This window comes from Microcaecilia unicolor, chromosome 1, assembly GCF_901765095.1.
Source record: "Microcaecilia unicolor chromosome 1, aMicUni1.1, whole genome shotgun sequence".
NCBI classification, from domain to species: domain Eukaryota; kingdom Metazoa; phylum Chordata; class Amphibia; order Gymnophiona; family Siphonopidae; genus Microcaecilia; species Microcaecilia unicolor.
In genome coordinates this window covers 84,798,183-84,820,807 of record NC_044031.1, presented here as the reverse complement: position 1 = coordinate 84,820,807, position 22,625 = coordinate 84,798,183, and the positions used below count along the sequence as shown (strand labels likewise).

Sequence of the window (22,625 nt, the reverse complement as noted above, 5' to 3'; positions counted from 1 at the left end):
GGGAAGCAGTTGGGGACACCCAAAATCGGCTTTCGATTATGCCGATTTGGGCGACCCTGAGAGAAGGACGCCCATCTCCCGATTTGTGTCGAAAGATGGGCGCCCTTCTCTTTTGAAAATAAGCCTATAAGTGAATAATTATCTGCATTCATATCAAAAATGTAGTGGTCAGTGAGGTCACTGGTTATGGGCTCCTTTTACTAAGCTGAGGTAAGCAACAGCGCACGCTTACTTTAGCTTAGAAGGGCTTACAGCTGGACACGCTGAGGCATCTTGCAGTAAAAGCCTAATCAGGGTGCACAAACCATACGTTAAAAAATGTTTCTTTATTTTTCTCGGAGGAGTCTGTCTGGGGGCCAGGGACTAGGCATGACAGCGTGAATCGGTGCAGCCACATTACTGCATGGTAACTGATTAGCGTGGGATTAGTATCTGAGCCCTTACCGTCCACAAAAAAAGGGCTCATGCACTAATTTTTGGTAATGGCCGCATGATAATTGCAACATTAGCATATAGCCATTAATTCTGAAAATGGAAAATCGGCAATTTTCCAGTTACAGTTAAGAACTGGACTTAGTTATGTGCTGCCACTTATTACCATAGCTTAGTAAAAGGACCCCTATGTAAGAAGTGTAAGAAATTCTCCCTTTTTTAGATGGTTTTAATGTTTGTTTGTTTATTTTATTTATTTATTTATTTAGATTTTGCTCACACCTTTTTCAGTAGTAGCTCAAGTTGAGTTACAACTTGAAAGATATTTATTTATTACATTTGTACTCCGCACTTTCCCACACAATGCAGGCTCAGTGCGGCTTACATAGTAATTCGAAATACAAAGTCTTATAACAGAAATTTCAAAACGGTAGTGAAACATGAAGTTGAGCTTCAATAATGTATGATAAGTTGAGTTTGATAATGTATGATTAGGATAAAATAGGGTAGACAGGATAGGATAATATAATTTGGGGGAAAAGGGGTAAGGAAGGATATAATAAAGGGGAGATGGAGAAGAGAAGGATGGGATGCGTAGAGGGGGAATGGGGAGGAGGGATAAGTAAAACCCAATGATGAGGTCGGCATGTAAGTCAGAACAGAATTGGGAATGGAGGTTGGTAAGATTATGTTGGGACATTGGAGTAGGCTTGCTTAAAGAGGTGAGCTTTCAACATTCTTCTAAAGGGCAAGTAGTCGTTAATTAATCGTATAGGTCTTGGTAGAGCATTCCAAAGCTGGCTGCCCAAAAAGGAGAAACTAGATGCATAGTAGGTCTTGTATTTAATTCCTCTGCAATTGGGAAGGTGTAGGTTCAGATAAGTTCGTGAAGAAATAGATCTATTTCTGGCAGGGAGGTCGATCAAATCACTCATGTAGCCGGGGGATTCACCGTGTATGATCTTGTGGGTCATTGTGTTGATCTTGAAATTTGTTCTTTCTTTGACAGTGTGTGAAACCCCATTTAGTACAGGGCATCTAGGGATGAATTGAGATGCCCAGTTGGGAAATCCATATTTCCTCAAGTATTTTACTAAAAGTTCTCCTGAACATGGAGAACAAGCAGATCAGAGGGAAACAGCAACACAAATGATCAAGGAGCAGTAATAGTGCACAGGGTCTCAGAAGAAATAACAAGGTGGAGCCAGAATTCAGAGGAAGCAAATTTATTCAATGACCTGACACAGCCTCTGTTTTGGCAAACAACTGCATCAGGGGTCAAGTTGTCGCTCCGGTAGAACAGGACAGAGCTTCCTAATTTTCAAGTCTACAGTGACAGTGTTAGAATATGCAATATATAAGATCTTGTACATTTGTCTCCCTAGTCTCCACCTGATTCTTGGTATTTGGACTAAGAGAGGAGGAGCATCTCGGGGCCAGCAAATTGAATATTCTAACACTGTCACTGTAGACTTGAAAATTAGGACGCTCTGTCCTGTTCTACAGGAATGACTGCTTGACTCCTGATACAGGTATTTGCCAAAACACAGGCTATGTCGGGACATTGAATAAATTTGCTTCCTATGAATTCCGGCTCTGCTTTGTTGTTTCATGTATGGCCCTATCCTGAACTTGAAGACTTTTATAAAATACATATAGGACTAGATTCTATATTGCGCTGAGATTTACGCTTGGAAATTGAAGCATATTCTAAAACAATGCACATAACTTAATTAGTTAACAAGCTAATCAGTGCTGATAATTGGATGTTAGCAACTTTATCAGCACTAATTGACATTAATTAGAATTTACGCGCATTACTTGTTAAGCATATTCTGTAACTGTGCGTGTAAATATAAGTCGTATAGTTGAAAATGGGTGTGGCTATGGGTGTCATGGGTGTTCCTAAAGTCTACACCCACTCTGCGCCTAATTTAGGTGTCGGGATTTACACTAGGTTTTACTTGGTGTAATTGACCATGACTAAATTTGATCACATGGACCAGCACTCAGCTTATTCTATAAAGTATGCCTAAATGAAACTGTATTTTATAGAATATGCTTCGATTTCAGCACGGAAATCTCAGTACGATATATAGAATCTAGTCCATAAAGACAGAAGCCAACACACATTCATTTGCTGGCACACACAGCAGCCCAAACCCACACATTCTGAAACAGAATGACATCCCTCTGGACTTTACATGTGTATGCACTTGCAATTACACATGTATGTGCCAGTCTTGCAAAATGTATACATATTTTCCACCATGTATACATGTAAGTTCTAGATTTCACCAAACCCGCCCAGAGTTGGAGATGGTACGAGATATAATACAGAAACTATATGTACAAGAGGCACCAATTAAGGAACTGAATGAAAGAACATTTTTTTTTTTTTTTCTCAAGGTGATATTAGATCCGAGGTCTAAACAAGCAGGTAGCTGACAGGGGTAAATTCAAGAAAAGTCAGCTACAGTTAAGCGCCAAACATTTTATTGCAAAGCTGCAATTCTATAATGGCAATCCTATGTGGAACTGCCTTTATAGAATACTAGCCTAAGTCCACATTTTCACACGGCCATTTCCTGCAGGAAGGCGAGACTTCCCTTTTACCAGCTGTGGTAAAAGGGAGCCTCGGCGCGCATGTAAAACCTAAGCCAATGCCAGCACCAGCCCCCTTTTGCCGCAGCTTGGTAAAAGAGGTCACAGCGTATTCTATTAGCTGCACCTAGATTTAGGTGAGGTATGCAGAATACGCTTAGTTGATATCCCAGCACCTAAAACTATGCACTTCCATTTACACCAATGAAAACGTGGCATAAATCTGAACACATAGATTTACATGCACTGGGTCATCCTATATAATAATTTGCACCTCCAACGTTCTACATCTAGATGCCTGGGTTTGTAACATCCATAACCACTCATTGCCCCACCCTCGCTTCAAAACGTAATGACGTCAGAGGACGGAACAGTGAGAGGGAAGGGAAGCCAGCGCCAGCCAGCCAAAGAACGTTCAGGTACACATCGAGGGGAGGAGAGAATCACGAGGGGAGGGAGGGAGGGAGGAAGGGAAGGGGAGGGCAGGGCAGAGGAGAATGGATGGGATGGGAGGACAGTAGAGGAGAGAATCGCAGGACATCGAGGGGAGGGAGGAAGGGGAGGGCAGGGCAGAGGAGAATTGATGGACATGGATGGGATGGGAGGACAGTAGAAGAGAGAATCACGGGACACGGATGGGAGGGCAGGGAAGAGGAGAATCGCTGGACATGGAGGGGAGGGCAGGGGAGAGAGAAAAAAAAAGCTTACATCAGGGGCGTAGCCAGACAACAGATTCTGGGTGGGCCTAGGCAAGAATTGGGTGGGCACCAAGTGTTCTACCCCCCCCCCCCCCAAAAAGAAAATTATCTCAACTGGTGGGAAAACGCTTCTTTCCACCTTGGCAACAGGCATGCACTGAAAACTGAACATGCGCAGGTGCCGGTGTCATGGAGAGTAGCGTTTTCGTTACTATCAGGGGAAAATCTTCAGCTGGCGGAGCTTGGGATTCCCTCCAGTTACCACTAAACATGTGCTACTGTTGGGTGGGCCTGAGCCATAAACAGGTGGGCCCTGGCCCACCCAAGCCCACCCGTGGCTACGCCACTGGCTTACATGACAGCCTTCCTAGGGCCCGTTTCATTGTTGAGGAAACGGGCATGGTTCCACTAGTGTTCTATAACTACATGCATAAATTTAGGATAGTGCTCATAATTACTGTTAACATTGATTAGCTTGTTAAGCCAATTAAGTTATGCATGTTGTTATGGAATACACTTAGATTTCAGCGTAGAATGCTAGGCATGCTATATAGAATCCGGCAGCAAATGCTTGGCATGGAAAAAGTATTCTAACAGATGCAATGTGCCAAAACAGGGCAGAAATGGAAGATCCGTGTGAAAAAACTTACGCACCCATTTATAAAATAGCACCTGTTTCCACGCGGATCTACAAAGGGGTGAAACGATGGGAAGGACATGGGTGGGTCAGGGGTGTTCGCTTAAGATGTGTGCAGTGTTAAAGAACAGATCCACAACCAATTTGCGTGCCGGGATTTTCACCTGGTTTCAGTTGGTATAACTCCTCACACCCAAAGCTGAGCGCAGATCCTGATGTCATGCGCTATTCTGTAAAGGGCACCCATCCCAGAACGCTCATTATGGAATACTAATCAGCGCTGATCTTTTTTTTTTTTTGCACCAAACTTTGAGTGCCATTGAATCCAACCCATAATTTTTAAGCACACGCTTAGATTAGCCCATGCTGTTCCAAACTCCACACCCTATCATGTCAACGCGCATACTTTATAAGAGGTCATTCGCACATGAATGCTGCCACATATTCGTGAAAAGGACTGCATAAATTTAACACTTGTATGCCTGTACCTACTACTACTACTACTACTACTTAGCATTTCTATAGCGCTACTAGGGTTACGCTGCACTGTACAAGTTAAAACATGGGGAAGGACAGTCCCTGCTCAAGAGAGCTTACAACCTACCTGAACCACATTTAAACTACTGATCCAGCGATAGAAAAGCTCTGTAACCCTTTACTGATTGCTTTGAGCTAACTGTTCCCCTAGTGCCTCAGGTTTTTAAAGAGGGCCCAATCAGGCTTGAACATAGACTACCTGAGATTTTTGAGATGTGTTGGTTCAGATTTTCTTAATTCACCAGCCAGGGTGAGTGAGAAAATTTCTGGTAATCAAAAGAGCTCGCTATGATTTTAAGAGCAATCTTATAGCAGTTAGACGTGAAGAAAGGAACATTGGAAACACCTTTATCTCAAGCAAAGAATTGGCGCAAAACAAGAAAGCTGAGCCAGGTTTCCCTTTGGTTCAGATTTGGGGAAACCAGGTGAAGGCAGCTAAGATGTGATCCAAGCCATAAAGGGAGAGTCTGAGTAGCTCACAAAGATAGATCACTTTTTATCCTCCCTCACACCTCAGGATGGAGGTAGCACTATGTCGTCAAAGAAAACTTTCCATCAATAAATATACTAAACTTAAATTGGATGGACCTGAGCAGGTGTCAGTGGCCCTGTTTGCAATTTAGGCATGATTTCCGCCGCTTATAAGGTCCTCATGAAATGCATGAGAATTAGTTATCACTGAAGAAAAAGTGGTAATTTAATCCTCGTTCACCAGCTTTTTCCCCATTTATTTTCATAACCTCTAGTTCAGTGTTAACATTTAATACTTATTGTTTGTAAGGAACCACATCTAAAGGAAGAACTAGCCCCAGGAGCTCTTCACTTGGCTTGCCTCACAGGTTTCTGTTGCTGTTATCAACGTTTGCTTTAATCCTCTTCTTTTATGCATCCTTTCATTCTTAGAAAACAATGACTATGCCCATGGCAGTCCTTTTCCTGCGAATGTAACAACTATGTTCAAACCTCTTTGTGATTGTAGCAAACGTCAAGAAGACTGGGAACCATCCATCTTTGTTCGATTAAAAGACGGGGGCTACAGGCTGAAAGAGAACATCCTGTTCCATCTGTATGTGAGCACGTCACCTTGTGGGGATGCACGCCTTAACTCTCCCTACGAGATCACCACCAACTGTAAGAGACAATTTAGTTGCTGAAAAAAAATCCATCCATCTCTTTCTGCTGTTACTGGATGCTCCATTGCAGTTGAAAGGAGGGATGGTTGCTGTATATTTGTCTTTCTGTTATGTGTGTTGGGATGTAAACTGTGTGAATGTGAGCTGAATCTCAGCAAGGCAGCCTGGGACGTCTGTGCTCAATCCAGGCTCAACTACTATAAGAAACCCTGCAGGTCTGAACAAGTAAACACATTTAATTTAAAGGCAGGGGAGGTCTCAGCATATTGTGTATCTTCACAGCAATGTCCCTTCAGTATCAAGATGGATGTGGATGGATCACAAAAGAAAAGATTGAGAATGTTTTAAGTTCAGATAATCAATCCCAAAGTAGAATTCAAGTGAAGGAAACATGTAAGCAGCCAAATTAGGTAATTATAATGTGAACTCCAACTAGCATGTTGTCCCAGGTAGGAGGATTATGGTATTAGGAAATTAATAAAATAGATACTGCTGCACATGCTTAACGTCCCCCAAGAAAAAGGGGCATGTTTGTGAAAATCCACTCAAGAATGTTTTAATGGAAACCCTAACAGCGACATTTGAACTTTTTAATATTGTAGGAGACTGCAAGAGGAAGGGGACAGAGGATTTGCACCAAGAAAATTCCATAAAAATTCACAGTTCAAAGAAATCATCAGTGTGATTAAAACTCTTTGTCTGATGAATTTTTATAGTTTCCAGCCTACAATAGACTATTAGACAGTTTGGAGTCCTTTGACTAAGGTGTGCTAACGGATCTAGCATGCGCCAAATGCTGCGCAACCCATTGTATACCTAAGGCCTGCATGGCACTTAACGCACTCTAATTCATTAGCATGCATATTAAACAGAAATAAAACAAGACAAAGAAAAGAAGATAATACCTTTTTTTATTGGACTAACAATACATTTTTTGATGAGTTTTCGAGTCAAAAAATGTATTGTTAGTCCAATAAAAAAAGGTATCATCTTATTTTCTTTTCTTTGCCTTGCTTTATTTCTGTTTATTACCTTTAAAAGTGGACGAACACGGCTGCCCATTAGCATGTGTTAAATCCGTTAGCACACCTTAGTAAAAGGACCCCTTTAAAGTCTGTTTCTGTAACATGCATACAAGAACACATCCATAAGTAATCTGGAATTGTTATTAAAGCAAATATATAGGGTGGATTTTTACAATGGTCTAGCCAGCTAGCTTCAGAGGTTTACTAGTTAAATGCACTTTAAAAAATTTTCCCTGCAGAGTGACTAAATACCATCTTTTTTTCAAGGCAGTTATGTTGGCTGTTCCAAAAGCTGGTGTTACTAATGTATGGTTTGGTGATGGTAGTGGTGAAACACATAGCAGGGTGTATAAAATTTCAGCATTAACTATCTAAGGGGCCCTTTTACTAAAAGACGTTAAGGACTAGATTCTATAAATGGCACCTGAAAAATTGCGCCGAAAATATTTCTGCCTAGGCGTATTCTGAAAATCACATCTAGCAGGTTTATAGAATACACATAGCAGCCATGCCTGCTCCTAACTGTAGACGTGTCCATTTACGCCAAGTAAACCTTGTTGTAAATACCAGCGCCTAAGTTAGACACTGTTGGAAATAGGATGCTGTGCTCGATGGACCTTTGGTCTTTCCCAGTATGGCAATACTTATCATTTTATGGTTGCCAGTAACCACAGGATTTCTGTTACAGTATTGCTAATCATCATTGTTCATGTGGCCAACAGGAAGATGCTGGACCAGGAGGCTACAGCTAAATGGGAGTCAAGTGTTAAAGTATCAGCATATATTTCCAGAATACCACAAATATTGTTCTGTTTAATTTGTTGCGTTATTTTGGTGCATCGATTTTTTTTTTATTATTGTTGGCACATAATTCCCAGTGTGCTTATTACCATCAGTAACAGAGGATTGGGGAGGCAGAGCCAGATGGTGCAGTTGCAGTGGCGTACCAAGGGGGGGGGGGGGGGCGGGGGGGGCGGTCCGCCACGGGTGCACACCGCTGGGGTGTGCCGCTGGGGTGTGCCGCGGTGCGCGCCTGCTGCGAGAGTTTGCTAACTTCTCTCGTTCGCTGCAGCTCCCTCTGCCCCAGAACAGGTTACTTCCTGCTCCGGGGCAGAGGGAGCTGCAGCGAACGAGCAACGTTCGTAAACTCGCAGCAGGCGCGCACTGCAGCACCCTCCCCCAGCAGCATGTACCCGGGGGGGGGCTCTTTCGCCGGGGGGGGTCCGCGCTGCATCGGGGGGGGGCGCTGCACCCGGGGAGCAGGGCACCGCCCCAGGTGTCCGCCCCCCTAGGAACGCCACTGTGCAGTTGTACCATAATGGACCAGTGGAGGGGTCCTTCCCTGATGTGTTCAAAAGTGCCTCCACTGTCCATAGCCCACCTCAACTCAGCCTAGCCCTGCCCCTATCCCACCCCACTTTTAGCCTCCTCAAACATCTGAGTCACTGGCTGCCCATCATCCTCATTGTGCTATTTTTGTATGCTGTCTATTTGTGTAGTACAAAGAAAATTCTGTTCAGTGGAAAAATCGTGCCACATTCTTCTGTTGACAGATTAGAAATTGTGAAGAGCTTTGTTTTACACATTAAGCGTTTTCCTAAGGAGGCTCTTGAAATATAAAGCCTAGCAATAATCCCAACCTGTGCAATGTGTGGGCATTTTAAGTGGTGTGTATCCACAGAAAATACAGATAATATTGAGCCATTTACATTGCTAAACAGCCAGAAGTATATCCAGCTTTTACAGAACACAGCGGTGAAACTATTACACAATGCCAAGTGCTTCAACCGTGTTCCACCTCTGCACCTGAAACAGCACTGGCTTTCAGTCTCCTGCAGTATCATGTGCAAAATTTTGGTCCTGACCCACTAGGTCACCTTATTCAGCAGTATCATTCTGTTTTCATTTTGTAGTACATTATTGCCTCCAATGTACATTAAGATCCTCACAGGTCGATCTTCTAGTCATTTTACATCCTTTGCAAATAGAGACCATTCACAAAGCTGCATTTAGTTTTCTTACCCGTCTTTATGGCACTCTCAGATATACAATGCTTCTCATAAATTCAAAAATAGTAGGACTAGGGGGCATGCGATGAAGCTACAAAGTAGTAAATTTAATATGAATCGGAGAAAATGTTTCTTCACTCAACATGTAATTAAACTCTGGAATTTGTTGCCAAAGAATGTGGTAAAGGCAGTTAGCTTAGCGGGGTTTAAATAAGGTCTGGCCGGCTTCCTAAAGAAAAAGGCCATAGACCATTATTAAATTGACTTGGGGAAAATCCACTGCTTATTTCTGGGATAAGAAGCATAAAATGTATTGAACTTTTCGGGATCTTGCCAGGTATTTGTGACCTGGATTGGCCACTGTTGGAAACAGGATGTTGGGCTTGATGGACCTTTGGTCTGTCCCAGTGTGGCAATACTTATGTACTTATGGTGTCAAAGCATGGTAGCTTTGGAGTGCCTTTCCTAGGAGCCATTTTACTAAGCTGTGGTAAAAGGGGGCCTGCGCTAGCATCGGTGTGTGTTTTTGACACAGTGGGTAAAAGGCTGTCTATCTCTTTTGAAAAGAAATGGCCGTTCAGTAAATGAACCACTGGGTGGCGGAGCAGTTGGGGGGAAGAGGGGGTGGTGGTTGGGAGGCGAGGATAGGGGAGAGCAGACTTATACGGTCTGTACCAAAGCCGGTGATGGGAGGCGGGACTGGTGGTTAGGAGGCGGGAAATACTGCTGGGCAGACTTATATGGTCTGTGCCCTGAAAAGGACAGGTACAAATTCAAGGTAAGGTATACACATATGAGTTTGTCATGGGCAGACTGGATGGACCATGCAGGTCTTTATCTGCCGTCATCTACTATGTTACTATGTTACTATGTTACCATGTGGCCATTTCAGAAGGGAGCACTTACCACCCCCCATTGAAGTGGTGGTAAGGGCTCCTGCACTAAACCCATGGTAACTGGGCAGTGCACAACGCTGCCTAATTACCACCGGGTAAACACCAGTGCTACAAAATTAGAAAATATTTTTGTAGCACCGGAAATGACGCATGCTGGGGGTGGGAACTACCACTGGGCTGCTGTGGTAGCTCGGTGGTAGTTCCTGTTTGGCATGCAGTAAGCCCACGTTGGGCTTACCGCCACTAAGTAAAATGGCCCCTTGGGGTCTTGTTTTTGAAGTGGGGCCTCCAGGGTGGTCAGCACCAGGGTTCCTCTCTTCCATTCTTTATATTCATTCATTGTAATGAGTTTTGAGTTATTGTCCCACCTGATGGTAGCTGGTCTAGTCTTAATTGTAGTTCAAATGTTTGTGCCCAGTTGTGATGGCCTTGTTGGTCGAATATCAGTATACCAAATGCTCAATAAATGCATTCGTGAGAAATGGGTTAGGGACCAAACAAGGACAAGCCAAAAATTTACCTGTTTAATGGCTCCAGTCAGCTGCTATTCAGAGTTGCAACCTATACGGATAACAGATACATTTTTATTATTATTATTATTATTATTATTATTATTATTATTATTATTATTATTATTATTTGTCCAGACAATGAACAATTGGAAGGCAAAATGTCTCATTCATAAATAATCCACAAAATATTTTGCTACAGAATGCCAATGAACAAAGACCAACTGTATATTTAAAGAATTTAAACAATTAAAACCTCAACTGCCACAGGGAGTACCACAATGTAACCTCCCCACAAACTGGCTTCTAGCTTTGATTTCTATAGTGAACCTGAAATGGAAAACAACTCCACAGGAGAAAAAAAAATGATGGTACAAGAAAAACATGAAATCACTAACCCCCGTGTTTACTAAGCCACGCCAGTGACTTCTGTGCACTAATGCCAACACAGCCCATTCGCTTTGAATGGCCCATGTTGGCATTGCCACACAGCATCCGCTAGTGCAGCTTAGTAAACAGGGAAGGAAAATAACTAATCATTATAGTCTTTATTTCAATAGGCATTCAATAAACACAAAATTCATATTGAGCTCAGAAAAAAACATTTTTAATTGCCCCCCCCCCCCCACAATGAATAACTTATCTCATAGCTGAAAGGCAAAAATGCCAGCCTGAAACTTCAACAGGTAATTCCTAACATAGCCATTGTCCAGCACAGCAAAATAAACATTGTCACACAGGTACTCCAAATCCTCGACAAGGGCTCCTTTGTTTTGTGTTCTTCATTAGAAGAAAGATCCAAGCACTCTTACAAGACTCCAAAATGGTGACAATGAGTTAAAAATGCTAACAAACTGTCCTCTATGAGATTTATTTTTATTTATTTTTTATTTATTTGTAGCATTTGTATCCCACATTTTCCCACCAATTTTCAGGCTTAATGTGGCTTACATTTGCTGTAATGGCGGTTGCCATTTCGGGGTAACAGAATACAAGTGGTGTTGCATTAAGGTGCATACATACATGGTAACATAGATGGAACATAACATACATGGAACAGTTCGTGGTATATATATATACCATGTGCACACATACATGGTAAAGAAGAATACATTATGGTATTGCATGAAGGTTCCTGAGTGACAATTGGATTATAACATTCATTAGGTCGTCGATTATGGAGAGACCATGTTCGACATAAGGGCTCAGGTGATAGTGCTTGTTCACTAGTAGTAAAGAGGTTAAACAGTCAAGATGACATCATTATCCAAATATTTAAAGGGCCAAACCCAAATAGATAAAAAAAAACACCCTCATGGGAATTTAATGAAATGCCTTCCACTCCATAGGACCATTGAGTCCTATTAGATGAGAGAAAGGGCCGCCATAGACTCAAGAGTAATGCAGAGGTACGACAGTGAATACGAGAAACAGATTCTCAATGGAAATGCTAGGGAAAATAACATTACTGTCATTGAAGATGACATGGGACAGGCATAAAACAACTGGAGATCAAGCAGAGGCCACGCTACTGCTATCAGTAGGAAGAATAAGTAACAGACTGGCTAGGAAGTCTATGGGCCTCATTTACTAATATCTGTTTATGCAGGTTAATGCGATTTAATGCATGGCAAATAGAGTAAGGCACTATTATCCTCAATGCAGGCAACCTGCAGTAAGTTCCAGGTTAGCATGCACATACCACACAGTATAAAATTTATTTTATTTTTACCATGGAGGGGGCATGTCTTGGGGGGCGGAGAGTGGGCATTTCTGCAGTAATCAGTGCAGCTACATTGCCAAGCACTGAATAGAGCAGAAGCCCCTACCACCTACAAAATAATGGCAACATTAGCTTATTTATTTGCTACATTTGTACCCCACATTTTCCCACCCATTTGCAGGCTCAATGTGGCTTACATTATATTGCAAAAGGTATAATTATGAACAGAGTAATAGGTTTTTAAATTTAACATATTACTGTGTAAGAAATAAGGAAGATAGGTCTTTTAGAATGATTTACATAACACATAATAAAAAGCAATAAAATATAAGGCCCAATAATGATAATATAACTAATGTAATCAATTCGGAGGGATCAGTACATGGTTGGTTAGATATAGAATAATAATCAAGCCATTAAGGAGGATTCTCATTGTAAGTCTCTTCGAACAAGTGCGTTTTCAATAATTTCCTGAAGGCTGTCAAATCACGTGTTACTTTTATAATATTCGGTAGTTTATTCCATGCTTTCGTGCAGAGGTATGTGAAGGTAGATGCATGTAATGATTTGTATTTGAGTCCTCTACAATTAGGGTAATGGAGGTTTAGGAAGGTACGTGATGAACTTTTGATGTTTCGTGCCGGTAAGTCAATTAGGTCTGACATGTATGATGGAGCTTCTCCATGAATGATGTTATGGGTTATGACCTCAAAAATCCAAAATAAGCTGGAAAGAAAAATATTCACAGAAACTAATCAGAAAATATAAATTTGCTCTAAAATTGGCTCCAACTCAAAATATATGCAAGTGCCTACAGCAATGGCTAACCCCTACTTAACAGTTACTATTGCTGGTTTCAAAAAGTGCTCAACCTAACTGCAAGGGAAACAACTGCAATGGAGACAAAACCTATGCAGCCAAAAAAACAGAGGAACAATTATATCTTCTAAACATTATAATATAATGGGTTAGAGTCAATGTCATGCTGAAAAAGATCCAAAACTTCAAAAATATTACAATATGTGCACAAAAAGAACTCAATAAACTTAACCACCCAGGTGGTAATTTCCATCTTCAAAATCTTCAGACATCCAACCGGGATTCACTTCAAGTTCTTCAATTGTAGCACATTAAGGGCTGGGTTTACTAAGCGGTGCTATGGGCGCGTTAGTGTTTTTAACGTGCATAAATGGTGTGCACGCATTAAACGCTAATGCACCCATAGAAATGTAAAGGCGCATTAGCGTTTAACACACCTTAAATTTACAAGCGCGTTAAAAATGCTAATGTGCCTTAGTAAACATACCCCCAATTTAAGTTTATTGAGTTCTTTTTGTGCACATATTGTAATATTTTTGAAGTTTTGGATCTTTTTCAGCATGACATTGACTCTATCCCATTATATTATGATGTATAGAAGATATAATTGCTCCTCTGTTTGTTGGCTGCATAGGTTTTGTCTCCATTGGAGTTGTTTTCCTCACAGTTGAGTTCGGAGGACTTTTTAAAACCAGTGATAGTAGCGCTTAAGTGGGGGTTAGCCATTGCAGTAGGAACCCCAAGCTCTTGAGGTTTCAATTTATTAATTTTTAAAATCTTTCATTTATTTTGAGTTGGAGCCAATTTTAGAGCAAATTTATATTTTCTGATTAGTTTCTGTGAACATTAGCATGTGGCCATTGATATAAAATTCTGAAAGTCAACCGTTTTAGTGCTGCACTACAAATGGCCGTAGCATGCAAGAAAGACCCACTTAAAGGTGTACTAAGGCCACTTTTTAGTGCTGCTTTGTAAAAGGGCCTTAAGTATTTCTTAACTCAAATTAACACACATTAACTCTTAGCACATTGGTAAATAAGGTCCCTTATCTGGTATAAATGTATGTTTGCAGGTAATTGCAACTATGTATGGTCTATGACATATGATGATATAAGGTCATCTTTTCTTGTAGTGAACAGCAACAAGCACATAGTGAGCAAATTCCGAGGACATCTTCGAACAAAGATAGAATCTGGAGAAGGAACAATTCCAGTTCGATCTCATCCTGCAGTACAGACGTGGGATGGTGTGTTATTGGGAGAACAGCTCATCACAATGTCATGCACAGACAAAATTACCAGGTAATGAGTAGTTGTAATTTTGACTCGTAAACTTCAGAGAGGAATGAACATTTAACAAATGCTTGTGTTAGAACAATAGGGAACCCTTAACAAAGAATTCTATTTTATATCACATTCTAATACAGTAGATGCCTATTAATGTCTCTTTGTAAATACAGGTCTTGAGGAAAATACAGTGAAAGTACACAGTACATTTCCAGTGAAGGTAATAATGATTCATGACATTTTATGTTCGGGACCCCACTGTTAGGGAAGCAGTAGGTAGCTTTTTGGAATATATATTTTAAGAGCTCATTTTCTCACCAAGGGGAGATTGTGACCATTTTTGTTTACCTTTCTAGAGTGACACCAAGATAGGAAGTGATAGTGAATCGCATTTATAGGAATAAAATCAGTTGAATAATCCTTCCAGAGCTATGGTTCTCAACTCAGTCCTTGGAATACAAAAAAACCAGTCTGATTTTCCTCCTATCCATAATGAGTTTGAATGGTTAGATTTGTATGCACCTTCTCCATTGTATGAGGATCTATCGCATACATGTTCATTGTGGATATTCTGAAAACCTGACTTTCAGGGAATATCCCGAGGACTGGATCAAGTGCAACTGCTATTGAGAATCCATGGGGGCTCATGGTGACATGATGTAGTGTGTTGCTGAGCACTCCAGAAACACTGATTATCAAGGGTCATACTTACAGACATAGAATGATGGAAAAATACAAGACAACTGGATGTTCTCTAGCTCTGTTTATTAATGCATCTGTTTAAATATCCTCCAAGAGGATAGTAGAAGACCTGAGTTTGATTAAACATAATTTCTGCTTATTGAGCAGAATGGATTTGAAGAGAGCATCAAGGCAGAACTTGCAACCCCTGGAATGAATCGTAGCCAACACACAGCAGTGTCTTCTAACAGCCAGTTTTGGAATGCACATGTACCAAGTTAAGAAGGGTGCTGTGGTTTGTGGCCTCTAACTGAAGACAATAGTTGTGGTGGATGAGTTAGATTGTTAGATTGGAAAATGCGGGGCTTTTTGTGTGCCGGTACGCGGCGGTATGGCATACTGGCACCTTTTTTGACCTGCTCCCCATGAGCAAGCCTCCAGTGGCAGCTGTCTCTCTCGCTACCGCTGCCACTGCTGCTTCCTCCACCTACCCCTCCAGCGGCAGCTGTCCTGAGCTTCTCTCCCCCCCCACTCCCCCACCCCCATACATTTCAACCTGATTTTCCCCTTCAGAGCACTAACAGCAGCAGCATTTCACATTCAGCAGCCTGTCGTGCATTGGCCCATGAGTCTTTCTCTCTGCTGTGCCCCTGTGGAAACAAGAAGTTTCAGAAAAGGGGACAGGGCAGCAGAGAGAAGGACTCTGGGCCGACGCAGGGCAGGTTGTTGAATGTGAAATGCTGCCACTGTTAGTGCTCTGAAGGGGAAAATTGCATTGAAAATTACGGACCCAGGGCAGAGGTGGAAGGACAGGTGAGATGCTGGATCATGGAGTGAAGAGGAGGAAGGAAAGAGAGCGAGGGAAACATGCTGGATCATGAGGTGAAGGGGAGGGAAGAAAAAGAGAGGAAAGCATGCTGGTTCATGGAGTGAAGGGAGGGTAGGATGGTGAGGTGCTAGATCATAGGGTGAAGGGGAGGAGGAAAGAGCAGGAAACATGCTGGATCATGGGTGAAGGAAAGAGAGAGGAAAACATGCTGGATCATGGAGTAAAGGGAGGGTAGGATGGTGAGATACTGGATCATGGGGTGAAGGGGAGAAAGGAAAGAGAGACAGGGAAACATGCTGGATCATGGGGTTAAGGAAAGAGAGAGGAAAACATGCTGGATCATGGAGTAAAGGGAGGGTAGGATGGTGAGATACTGGATCATGGGGTGAAGGGGAGAAAGGAAAGACAGATAGGGAAACATGCTGGATCATGGGGTGAAGGAAAGAGAGAGGGGAACTTGTTAGATCGTGGAGTGAAGGGAGGGTAGGATGGTGAGATGGTAGATCATGGGGTGAAGGGGAGGAAGGAAATAGAGAGAGAAACATGCTAGATCATGGGGTAAATGGAAGGGATGACACAAATCAGACTAGCAAAATTCAGACACTGAACCTGAACCAATTCATGGTATTACTCAGATTTGGAGCTTCTTGTGAACCTTAGACAGTGAAAGTTAATGCCAAAGCTGCACATCTCCTTTCCTCCCTCCCTCCCTCCCTGCGGGCTCTACAAACTTACAGAGTTCACCGGCACTGCTGGCCCAGCAACGATTACAACAGGCTCTCTCCGGCCAGCCCCAGGGTTCTTCCCTTAGTTGCAATTTCCTGTTGCCGCATGAGAAGGATGTGGCAGAGGGAAAGCCTTGGAGCCGCTGGAGGGAGTCTGTTGTAATCACTGCCGACAGTGCTGGCAAACTCTATAAGTTTGTAGGGCCTGTGGGAAAGGAGGACATACAGGGAGGTAAGGAGGTGATGCCGGACTCGCAGGGGGAGGTAGAGGGGAAAACCTGTATTTGCATGATGGGAAGGGGAGAGGAGAGGGGAGAAGCTGCCCATGGATAGAAAGGGAGAGGGAGGAGAGGAGAAGAAAGGGAGACATGGTGCCCATAGATGGAAGGGAGAGAGGAGAAGCTGCACATGGATGGAAGAGAGGAGACATGCTGCCATATGGATAGAAGGGAGAGGAGAGGGGAGGGGATATGGTGCACATGGATGGAAGGGAGAGGAGAAGGGATAGATAGAAGGGAAGAGGTGAGGGGGACATGCTGCACATGGAAGGGAACAGAATAGGGGAGAGGGACATACTGCACATGGATAGATGGAAGGGAAGGGAGAGGAGGAACATGCTACACATGGATAAAAGGGAAGGGAGAGTAAAGGGGGACATGCTGCCTGTGGGTGGATGGAAGGGAAGGGGGGTCATGCTGTCCATGGATAGAAAGGAAGAGAAGGGAGAGGGGGGAAATGCTGCATATGGATTGAAGAGAGGGGAAGAGCTGAACAAGTAGATAGATTTGGAAGGAGGCAGAAAAACGGAAGAAAGTAGAAAGATCAGTGCTAAAGATGGATGTAGATCAGGAAGTGAAGAAGAAAGGATGCGAGAAAAGAAATAGCATATAAACAGGAGGTAGTTAAACACACAGAGGTAGGGAAACAGAACCAGAGACTGGGAACAAGATGATTAGAAAAATCACTAGACAACAAAGGTTGGAAAAATGATTTTATTTTCAGTTAATGATCATAGGCGTAGACTGGGGGGGGCGAGGGGGGGCAATGCCCCCCCCAAACGACGATGAGGCGCCGCCGCGCCATTAGTTAAAAACAAAAAAACACATGCACGCACACGCTCCTCTCCATCCGCTTGGCTTTCCTGCTCTCTCTGTCTGCATCCTGCCTTCCTAGAGGAAGGCGGGACGCAGACAGAGAGGGCAGGGAAGCCAAGCGGAGTAGCGGACGGAGAGGAGCTTGTCCGTCTACCCCTCTCTCTTCCTCCCTCCCTCCCTCCGCCGCAGGCAGCAGTCTTTTCCAGCGTTCCTGGCAGCGGTAGCGATGTACACGCTGCCTTTGGCTCTGCCCCGAAGCCTTCTCTTCAAGTTCCTGTTCCCGCATAGGTGGGAACAGCAACTTGAAGAAAAGGCTTCCGGGGTAGACCGAAGGCAGCGTGTACATCGCTACCGCTGCCAGGAACGCTGAAAAAGCTGAAGACTGTTGCCTGCGGCGGAGGGAGGGAGGGAGGAAGAGAGGGGGTAAACGGAGTCACCATCTTGGACCTCGCGGGGAGGGGGGAGCAGAGGGAAGATGGATGGGACTGGGAGGGGTGGGGAGCAGAGGGAAGGAGCAGGAGATGAATGGGACTGGGAGGGGTGGGAAGCAGAGGGAAGGAGCAGGAGATGGATGGGACTGGGTGGGGTGGGACTGGGTGGGGTGGGAAGCAGAGGGAAGGAGCAGGAGATGGATGGGACTGGGTGGGGTGGGAAGCAGAGGGAAGGAGCAAGAGATGGATGGGACTGCGAGGGGTGGGGAGCAGAAGGAAGGAGCAAGAGATGGATGGGACTGGGAGGGGTGGGAAGCAGCAGGAGATGGATGGGACTGGGTGGGGTGGGAAGCAGAGGGAAGGAGCAGGAGATGGATGGGACTGGGAGGGGTGGGAAGGAGCAGGAGATGGATGGGACTGGGTGGGGTGGGAAGCAGAGGGAAGGAGCAGGAGATGGATGGGACTGGGAGGGGTGGGAAGCAGAGGGAAGGAGCAGGAGATGGATGGGACTGGGTGGGGTGGGAAGCAGAGGGAAGGAGCAAGAGATGGATGGGACTGCGAGGGGTGGGGAGCAGAGGGAAGGAGCAAGAGATGGATGGGACTGCGAGGGGTGGGGAGCAGAGGGAAGGAGCAAGAGATGGATGGGACTGGGAGGGGTGGGGAGCAGAAGGAAGGAGCAAGAGATGGATGGGACTGGGTGGGGTGGGAAGCAGAGGGAAGGAGCAAGAGATGGATGGGACTGCGAGGGGTGGGGAGCAGAAGGAAGGAGCAAGAGATGGATGGGACTGTGAGGGGTGGGGAGCAGAGGGAAGGAGCAAGAGATGGATGGACTGCGAGGGGTGGGGAGCAGAGGGAAGCCTACTGGAAAGAAGACACTGAATAAAACAGAAGACACTGGGACCAAAGCGAATAGAAAAACTAAATGATCAGACAACAAAGGTAGATAAAAGTATTTTATTCATAATTTATTAATTGAAATGTGTCAGCTTTTTGAAATGTGCATCTGTGATATTTTGCCTGTAAATTCAATTCCTTCCTCCACATTAGCATATTCATTTGCATATGTATATATGCAAATGATATGCTAATATGCTCCGCCCATTCTTTGCCCCCCCCAAATGAAACAGTCAAACTACGCCTATGTTAATGATATTGAATTATGTCAGTTTTGAGAATTTACATCTGCCAGCTTTATTTTGCACTGTACAGAAGGAAATGCATGTCTTTATATTTGGTGTTGCACTGCTTGCAGAGTCTGGCATCTCGGCTTTCAGTTTAATTTTTGTGGTTGCTTATCCTGCATTTGAACAGGGGCTCTCTATTTACATATGTACAAAAGTATTTATAACACTGTCTTTTCATAGGTGGGTCAGAGCTGTTATAGTTTGGTAAGTCTTTCCTGTATAGTTTTTCAGTATTTTTTTGCAGGGTTTTATGTTATTTTGCAAAGTGTCTGGCCTGTTTGAAAGCAGACTCTAGGGCAAGAGCTGCCAAAGCAGGTCTCTGCATCCTATGGATCTACCACACAAACTAAAACCCATCTGTTTTATACAAAGTGTCTGGTAATGGAAGGAGCTTGTGCTGTTCATGAGGTGATAATCAAAATTTGAATATTTTTGTATGGCATGTTCTAAGAAAGATAGCGCCATTGTTGGGGACTATGAAGTTTGTGATATAGAACTGGACCTTCAGGATTTATATAAAGATTCTAACAAATCCTGTAGAGAATACAAAAAGCTTTATGTATGATACTATCAATTATCAAGCTAATTTAAAAGGGGGTGGGGGAGAAAGGTATGATATGTGAAAATGTCACTTTGACTCCCCCCCAGTGCCACCCCAAATATTTCTTTCTAGAGATGCCACTGGCTAGAGGTACGTATATTCAAAATTACTCCGGATTTATATGTACTCATTTTGGTTCCATGCCTCACCTTTTATATCTGCTCTATTCTTTCTGATATGTGATGGGATGCATTGGATTATATATCCATAACGGCAATAGCAGCATAAAATAATCTGAGTCACTTATTTTGTGTTTGTTGAGTTTCTATCCATGTACTGTGTATATATGACTGTGGTTATGTATTTTATTTATTTATTTTTTTTAATTATTTTTATTGGTGTATGAAGTCAGTCTTAATACATCTTATGGCATGAACATAGCATAACAGTTGCTTTATAAAATTGTTCATAATACAACCCATCTTAACCTCTGATCTGACTGAGCTCCATAACGGTTTGTTTATAACCCCCCTCTCCCCCCTACTCTTCCTTCCCCTCCCCCCCCCCCACTCCCAACCCCCTCCCTCCCCAGTGAGTAGAGAGTTCCCCGGACTGTACACATTCTTTACTACTCAAGTTTGGAGTGCTGTTGCGAAAACAGAGTCTGAGCTCTACACCAAAGATCTCGGTATTGACGGAGTCTCAGTGTAACAGCAAATTTATATGTCATGCTAACCCAGCTGCCCATTTCTATCATACAAGATTTCCATGATTCTACATCCGGGGGTGCCTCAGTGACCCAGTCCCTTAATATGCACTTCTTCAAAATTATCAATGCCAGCAGTACAAAGTGGATCTGGGCCGCGCCCAGTCCCTGTCCTTTAAGTGACTCCCCACATGTTATAAGGGATGTGTTGGTATTCTAGGGACTGGTGTAATATTTTCAGTGATGCACTTTTATATGTTCAATGCCTGGTAAAAGAGGTGTGGCTACTTTAGGGATGGGGCCATAGATAGTGACCCCGCCCCTCAGGTTTGAGGACCGGTACCTTTTTTCCTACAAAAAAAGCACTGGGAAAAAGTAAATAAAGCCTGGTAGATGCAAATTAAGCCTTCTACCCCCCTCATTCTTTAACCTGGCACCTAAAGTTAAGTCAACCCAGAATAATCACAATGAATATGCATGAGATAAATTTGCATATAATCATATGCAAATCTGTTTCATGCATATTCAGTGGAGTGATCACAAAAAATCTGACTGGCACAGAGACATTGAAAAGCACTGCAATACACCTACTGCTCCATTGAATAAATAGCCTCTTGATCAGTACGGCAGTAAAAATCAGTATAAAGGATTCTGAACCCCATTCTTAAATCTTTATTCAGACTCTTCAGTAAGGGTGAGAGAATGAGCCACAGCTTCTGCATCTAAGCCAAGTTCCAACACCCTTATTCAAGCATTGCAATTGTAGTATGAGCATCAGATTGGTGTACAAATTGATAGCCTTTGGGACTCATTTCATATCCTTCCAACACTGCCTGCATGCTCTGGCTCCACCTAATCGCCTATTGCAGCTCAAGAGAAATCAAATTCAGTATTTAACTACAACAAGGTGAAATAAAAACTTTCATACCACCTACTGCTAAAATATATATTAAAAGTGATATGCTGGTTCCAGTTCCAAAATCAAATAATGGCTTGGCAGTTACATAAATAGGAAAGCAGCAGGCATTCAGCATAGTTTGGGCCACTATGAAAAATCATTTATACAGTATGACAGCACAGCAGGTTATAGGAGCAATGACAGGCTCACCATACAATAGGCAAAAACATCCCAGCATTGTTGACATTGGAAGAAAAATAGTAATGAGGCAAATAAAAAAGGAACAATGCTTGTATATCCTCTATCCCGTAGGAAGCCCAAAAACACAATGTGGGCCCTGCAATTATACCATGGAGCCCAGCCCATGAGCATGGGTGAAATTTGGTCATTCCTGTCTGTCTCAGCCAGAGTCCACTTTGACCCAATTTATTTATCTATTTAAATTTAACTAGTTGCCTAACAAAACCTGAAGGCAAATGTAAGTGAAATAAACTGATGAAGACTTTCCTAAATTTAACTACATTAAAACAGAAAAATAAAAGCCGGTTTCACACGTGGAAAGCTTTTATAAAGTTATCCTCACTATACCCAATAATGGTAATATCACAAAAATAATCAACAGCATCCAGCTAGAAGTGGATGGAATTAAGAAACCATATTAAAGAAAATGATCCAGGAAAATCATAATTACAGATATTCAAAATGATTTATGAGCTTAATTGTGAACCTAATTTATGCTGAAAATTTAGGATCAGCCACTGCATAACTTTAATCTGGACATCAAAGTATCTGGCCAAAAGTGTATTTAAAAGGAGGGGGGCAGAAGGCATTCTGAGGGTGGGGCGATAAGTTAGGTGAAAACCGCTGATAATCAGTGTGGTCTGGATAAAAGGTCTGGCGAAAGGTTCGTTTGCGGACCTTTCTCGGAGACGAGAAGGCGATAGAACTAGAGGACATGAATTGAGGCTGAAGGGGGGCAGACTGAGGAGTAATGTCAGGAAGTATTTTTTCACGGAGAGGGTGGTGGATATGTGGAATGCTCTCCCGCGGGAGGTGGTGGAGATGAAAATGGTAATGGAATTCAAACATGTGTGGGATAAACACAAAGGAATCCTGTTTAGAAGGAATGGTTCAGCGGAATCTTAGCAGAAATTGGGTGGCGACACTGGTAATTGGGAAACAAAACGGAAGCTGGGCAGACTTCTACCGTCTATGCTCTGATTGTGAC

At 43.1% G+C, this 22,625-nt stretch overlaps 1 protein-coding gene across 1 annotated transcript in view; it reads left to right on the top strand.

The window, feature by feature from the left end:
* The window catches only part of ADARB2 (adenosine deaminase RNA specific B2 (inactive)), a 379,575-nt gene that overhangs the window by 265,599 nt on the left and 91,351 nt on the right, over positions 1-22,625 (top strand). The window contains exons 7-8 of the mRNA XM_030199275.1: positions 5,888-6,039; positions 14,155-14,323. Of these exons, the coding sequence (XP_030055135.1) occupies positions 5,888-6,039; positions 14,155-14,323 (321 nt within the window). The remainder of the gene's footprint in view (positions 1-5,887; positions 6,040-14,154; positions 14,324-22,625) is intronic.